We start from the raw sequence: 5603 nt of genomic DNA, 5'->3' as shown, positions 1-5603 counted from the left end.
GAAATCCAATCATTCTATTTCAATCCAAAAAAGCCCAAAACTTAAATTACAAATTAAATAATAGAATTATAATTAATTACTTCAGTTAAAAAAGGAGCAAATACTGACGCGTTTACTATAGCAGGCAGTAAGAATCAGAAACCTGCTACAAATATTCACGGGTTTTAAAACACGCGTCAAACTCAGAATTTTGACACATAAGTTCCTCGTCTATAGAAAAAATTTGAATTCCTCACCGTAACATTACCCAATATCAAATACCAATGTTGCACATGTTTGTTTTCTCCACTACTATTTACAACAGCATGTCTCCCTGCAACTCTCAACACCAATCATCAAAGAAACATTTTCAATCCATAGAAGATATTTAAATATGCATTGCACAAAAGTCTCTCGGTCACAAATTCAAACAGAACAGGGTAGATAGCAGAAGATGCCAAACTTCACTTTATTGGAAGGACCATTCTTAGTTCAAGTTTCATTTCCAATCATCATTTTACCAATATCTTAGTGCCTTTAACTTTCCCTTTCTTTTGTCTTAATAGTAGCTTCTTCAGAAAACCAAGGCTTCCTTGTTTTTTACTCGGTACAATTGCCAGAGACCCTGTAGCAGCAGTGCTTCTATCATTTTGCTCTGAGGTAACAGTTGGTTGTGAAGCATTAGCTATGACTTCTGGACCATGCATAGCACTATCCTCTTCGGATTGAAGAACGGGTGGCTTATTTGCATCTTTACTGCATTCACTCCCTCCAACTTGAAAAGGATCATGGATCTCTGCCATAGCATCATCCTCAGCTTGCATTTGATTGAGTAGAGAAGATCGTTTGACCAGGTTCTTCGTTTGAGTAGGATTGTCCATAGTAGTACTAGTCGCAGAGACTACCCTGTCAAAAGGTGCTGTTTCATTAGACGAAGCAAGTGCCTTGAGTTGTTTCCCAAGGTTGAGGATGGTTTCTTGGCACTCCGCCAACTTTGATGAAGCTGTTGTGATCTCCCAGCCCTGAATTTTGTGTTTGATCATTACTGATTAGTTGTAACTTTATGATAGTTATAAGAGTTGAATTATATGCAATTACTTACAGTTCGATATATCTTTTCCGCATCACATCTACCATATATTGGAGCATCTTTCTTCGCAATGCTGTTAAAATTTTTTATGTTCTCAAAATCAGAACCAAAGGAAAACTGCAACAACTGGAACCAAAACAGAACAAAAACACCAAAATGAAAATTAAGAAAAGATCTTAAGTCTTAAACCTTTCCAGCTGGAGCTGAAGCTCAAGACAAGTTGCTTCTAATTCTTCACAGGAGTTCTTTTTATCCTCCAATTCGACTTCTAAGGATGAGAACTTTTGACAGAAATCATTTAACTTGGCTTGAGCTATGGTAAGCTGGGTGTCAAGATCTTCATTTATCATCTTCTGTTTTTCAATCTGATCTTCAATTATTCCTTTGGATTCTCTGAGTGTTGCCATTTCTGATTCTAAACCTTTGATACTATTATGTGCTTCTTGACACTGTTTTGTCAAGTTTTGATTCGCCTCGGTCAGCTTGGCTTCCACGTCCTTCTTTGCAGATATTGTGCATCTCAGATCCTCTTTCAACTTCCTATTTTCTTCAATGGGGTCAAACTGATTTTTCTGTGTGTTGAGGCATACACCTTGATCATCTGAATACGCACCTGAGGTGGAGCGAAAAGACTGTTTATCATCACAATCTCTTTGATTCCCGGTCTTATTTTTGGACAGAAGAGAGCCAAAATGCCTCCTGATCTTATCTCTTGCAATTGAAGCATTTGTGGAGGTGGCACAGTTATTGATGCTCCACTCCAAAGCAAATGCTACCTCCTCAAAAAAAATTTCCGAATTTGCTGTCCCTGTTAGCAAATCTTTGCAGGTATGAACAAGTTGATGCAGAAGAGGATTCAAGTCTGAAACCTTCCATTGGAAAACATGAACAAAGTATTCTTTAGATGTTGGTGAATGAGATATGTTAGAATGCGAGTTATCCTCCAAGCAATCTGAAGAGTTATTACAGATGAATGATTCGGGAGCGATTCCTTCAATGAGCTTGATAATTTTATGTATTGACTTTCTCAAATGAGAGTCACATTGTTTGGAACTTTTTGCTTCGCCAGAACCACTGAAACTGTTATCAGGTTTACAGGTTGTTGGGTGATTCATGCAACCAAAAGCAATTTTTATGTCATCAAACAGCTCATCAAGGCTTCGTTTTGATAAGCGTCTCTCTTCCAAGATTGCATTCGAAACAACTTGTAGCCAATCAAATGATCTCTCAGATGGATGTTTGAATTGATTCTGCTGTTTCCCTTCAGTGAAGCTAATATCTTGTTCAACTGGCACCAGTTCCCTCCCACTTGTATCAGAGCAGTATCCTCTTTTAGGAGAATCAACCGAAACTATGGCTTGTTTCTCCATCTCAACAAAGTCATCCATGAAGAAACTCATGTTCTTATGCCATTCACCCTCTGCAGTTCTCAAATGCTCAAGTTCTGAAATAAGAGCATTTGCCCAGGATCCAGTAGAGATCGCTCCATCATCACTAGCAACATCAAATTTCGATATTAAAGAAAGTTCATTTGATGTGGGATAATACTTTGCTAGCTCCATGGACTTCTGATTCTCAGAAAACTTCCTGAGCAAAATCTCAGCCTGTGATAATCTGGAAGCTGTTTCAGCATACATGATTCTTGATGAATCTAGTTCAGTATTTCTCTGGGTTAAAATTCTTTTCAGAGCCTTGTTTTCCTCATCCAGATCTTGTAACCGTTTGAACACCAAGCCGATGCTCTTCTCGGGTACTTTGGTAGAGTTTCTAATATCATTGTTCTTGCAAACCAAATCTCTGGTAGGATTAGGCTTTTTTCTTCTCATATCTGTCTCCCTCCTCGTCTTTCTGGCTTCATTTTTCGTATTCACTAAATTAGCAGGACCAGGTGAGCTTTTATGCAGCAGTGTGCGGAGTCTCTGGCACTCGGCTTCCAACTTCGAGACATTCTCAGAACTTATAAGATATTGTTTATGCGATTCATCTGCATACTGACGACTATAGTTGATCTCCTCCTTCCTGATCTCAAGTTCGTTTTCCAGCACGTGAAAGTCATATCTGAGGAAAATATTTTCCTTCTGAGTTGCATCTAACCTTGCCATCTAACCTTACTAAACTCTGCTTCTGCTTGTTGTTTGCATTGAAGCAAGTCCTCAATAGATTTTTCTTTGACTAGTAAGGCATTAGCTAGATGAGCATTCTCAGCAGTTAACTCGGCTACCCTTTTACTTGATTCTCTCAACTTCTCTTCCAGTTCTTTCTGAATCTGCTCTTGTTCTTGAATATAACTTGGTTGCTGAAAAGGTTCATGGCATGTTGCATTGGTTGAAGTTACGGTTTCAGCAGGTGATCTTTTATCTGAATCATTGGCAGATTCGACTTGTTCTGCCCCTTCCATGTCTAGTTTTTATCCGAAATTCATCACAATCAGCCAAAACCAAATTGGAAGCCAGACAGAGAAGACGAGGAAAGCATGCACCGAAAGCAAGGTTATCAAACTCGAGAGTTTTCCTAAAATCAAGTGGTAAACAAAATTTTGGGACCAAAAGTTGTAAACTCTTACAAGTTCAAGAGTTTGCAAGTTAACTCAAAACTTTGATAACCTTGACAGAAAGTGTGGTATCTACCAAGAAATCTGCCATGCATATAATGTAAGATACCTCTAATTTCTTGTTGGGGCCTATGGTTGCGTTCCATGGAAGGATCGTCTCCAGCGTGGTAATCAAGGAGAACTGTTGCCAACTTCTTGTCTAGACTTTCCGGTGATCTTTCCAATCCAGGTTTTATATCTGTTGGCTGTTTATTTACCTGGCAAAAATGTAGTAGTGTTAGTATATGAACCAGATGGCACAAATCTCTCACAGAATTAAATCAAGAGCAGCAGATAGTGGCTTAGCAGGTTTCTGAGTTGCATTTGCAAAATCAAGAGAATAGATGATGGAAGAGGGAAGCAAATAGTGACATATAAAAGTAAGACTAGAGTTTTGAGTACCTCTTCTTCATTGGTTCCAGGAGGGCTTACACCTTTGTCCATTGCAAAGATTGTCTTCTCCATAGATTTTTTCCTCCAAAGCCATGGTTTGTTGTTCATGATTTCAGATACTATTCAAGAACAAGGAAACTTCAGTTGAGTTACCAAGAGAAAGTGCCAAAAGGGCTAAACCAATGATATATGAATTTCATATCCATTTAGAATCTAAACAAGTAGGAGCTACTCCACTATCAACAGTTACTAAGCGACAATGCAATTAATTATTTGAGGCATTAGTCAGGTTCATCCTTTAACTGTTTAGAGAATAAGATGTGCACTACTGAAATTAAGGCATACATGTTTTACTTCAACAGGTTACGGCCACATGCATTAGTACTTTGCTGTTCTATTGAGACATCAAATCTTTCACTTCAAATTCCAAAAGCTTATACTTCGTTTTGCATGAGCTTTCTAGCAATATGTGATGATGCCCGTTTGTTAGTATCAAAAGGCGAAAATCAAGCACCAAAAGCCATCTAAAGCTGTTACAAGAACAACATTTTGAGATGGAGAGAAAATTAAGCTTCACATTTATATGTCATGAAGAACAGTGTTCACTTTGGCTATAGTAGCCTATATATCTCATTCCTCAAACTCTCAGCTGAAAAATCTGGTGTTACAGACATAAACTGCAGTTGTAGGTTGAATTAAAACAAGCAGGAAAAACAGGGATGACAACAATTTTAATGGATGGTGAAAAGAAGAGAAAAGACAAGTGCACTAAGAGGTGTTCAAAGAGTGTAGTGTGTTGCATACTTGCATTTGGTACCTGTCAAGAATGTAGTATCATTAAGAATAAAAAAGGCTTCTCATTTTTTTTTTCTTTTTCTTCTTTTTCACCCAAGGCTACTACTGGGGCCAAAATGAAACACTTCACACTTGAGCTTGCCACCATAGCAACCTCAATTGGAGGTGAAAGTAAAAGAAGTGAAAATCTCAACGGATATATATGTCATAGGATGCTTCCATTCTCCACCGACAGCTACTAAATTCTAGTTTGGATGTATTTGTATATGTAATTTGTGTATAAATATTATCCTACTCAGAAGTTGATATGTGATGTTAGATGTTGCCTAAAAGAAGGGGAGACAACAGAAAAAGGAAAAGAAGATATCACATTCACTATATGTGACAGAGTAAAAGAGAAAAGAATAGTTCGGAAAATAATAATAATAATAATAATAATAATAATAATAATAATAATAATAATAATAATGTTACAATCCAACCCAGCTGACTTGTTCACCGACTCGGCTCAAGGACGACTCGACCTAAGCAGTCAGGTTGCGATCGTTACCCGGCTTGTGGCCCGGACACGCACCCTTGCTGACAGCTGTGGGGAATGAAGCTTCCTGGAAGGAAACTTTTTCTGCGGAGTCCACTCTACTGACAGGGTATATAAAGGGAGGGTCCTACCCCTCCCCCAAAGTATGTCACCATATTCTTTACTCTCTAACCGCTTGCACAGTTTCTGACTTGAGCGTCGGAGTGTCCTTGCAGGTG

The 5603-nt window shown here is 38.4% G+C and overlaps 1 protein-coding gene across 1 annotated transcript; it reads right to left on the bottom strand.

The window, feature by feature from the left end:
• Positions 1 to 213: 213 nt before the first annotated feature.
• Positions 214 to 4846, bottom strand: LOC107469989 (filament-like plant protein 7). The gene is given in 7 exon segments (XM_021133664.2): positions 214 to 1001; positions 1082 to 1142; positions 1259 to 3171; positions 3174 to 3469; positions 3730 to 3877; positions 4062 to 4171; positions 4398 to 4846. Coding segments are annotated over 6 exon segments (3027 nt in total). The 5' UTR covers positions 4161 to 4171; positions 4398 to 4846; the 3' UTR covers positions 214 to 491.
• Positions 4847 to 5603: the final 757 nt, after the last annotated feature.

This window comes from Arachis duranensis, chromosome 10 (genome assembly GCF_000817695.3).
Source record: "Arachis duranensis cultivar V14167 chromosome 10, aradu.V14167.gnm2.J7QH, whole genome shotgun sequence".
Lineage (NCBI taxonomy): Eukaryota > Viridiplantae > Streptophyta > Magnoliopsida > Fabales > Fabaceae > Arachis > Arachis duranensis.
Note: the sequence above shows the minus strand (reverse complement) of the source record. Positions and strands in the feature narration are given on the sequence as shown.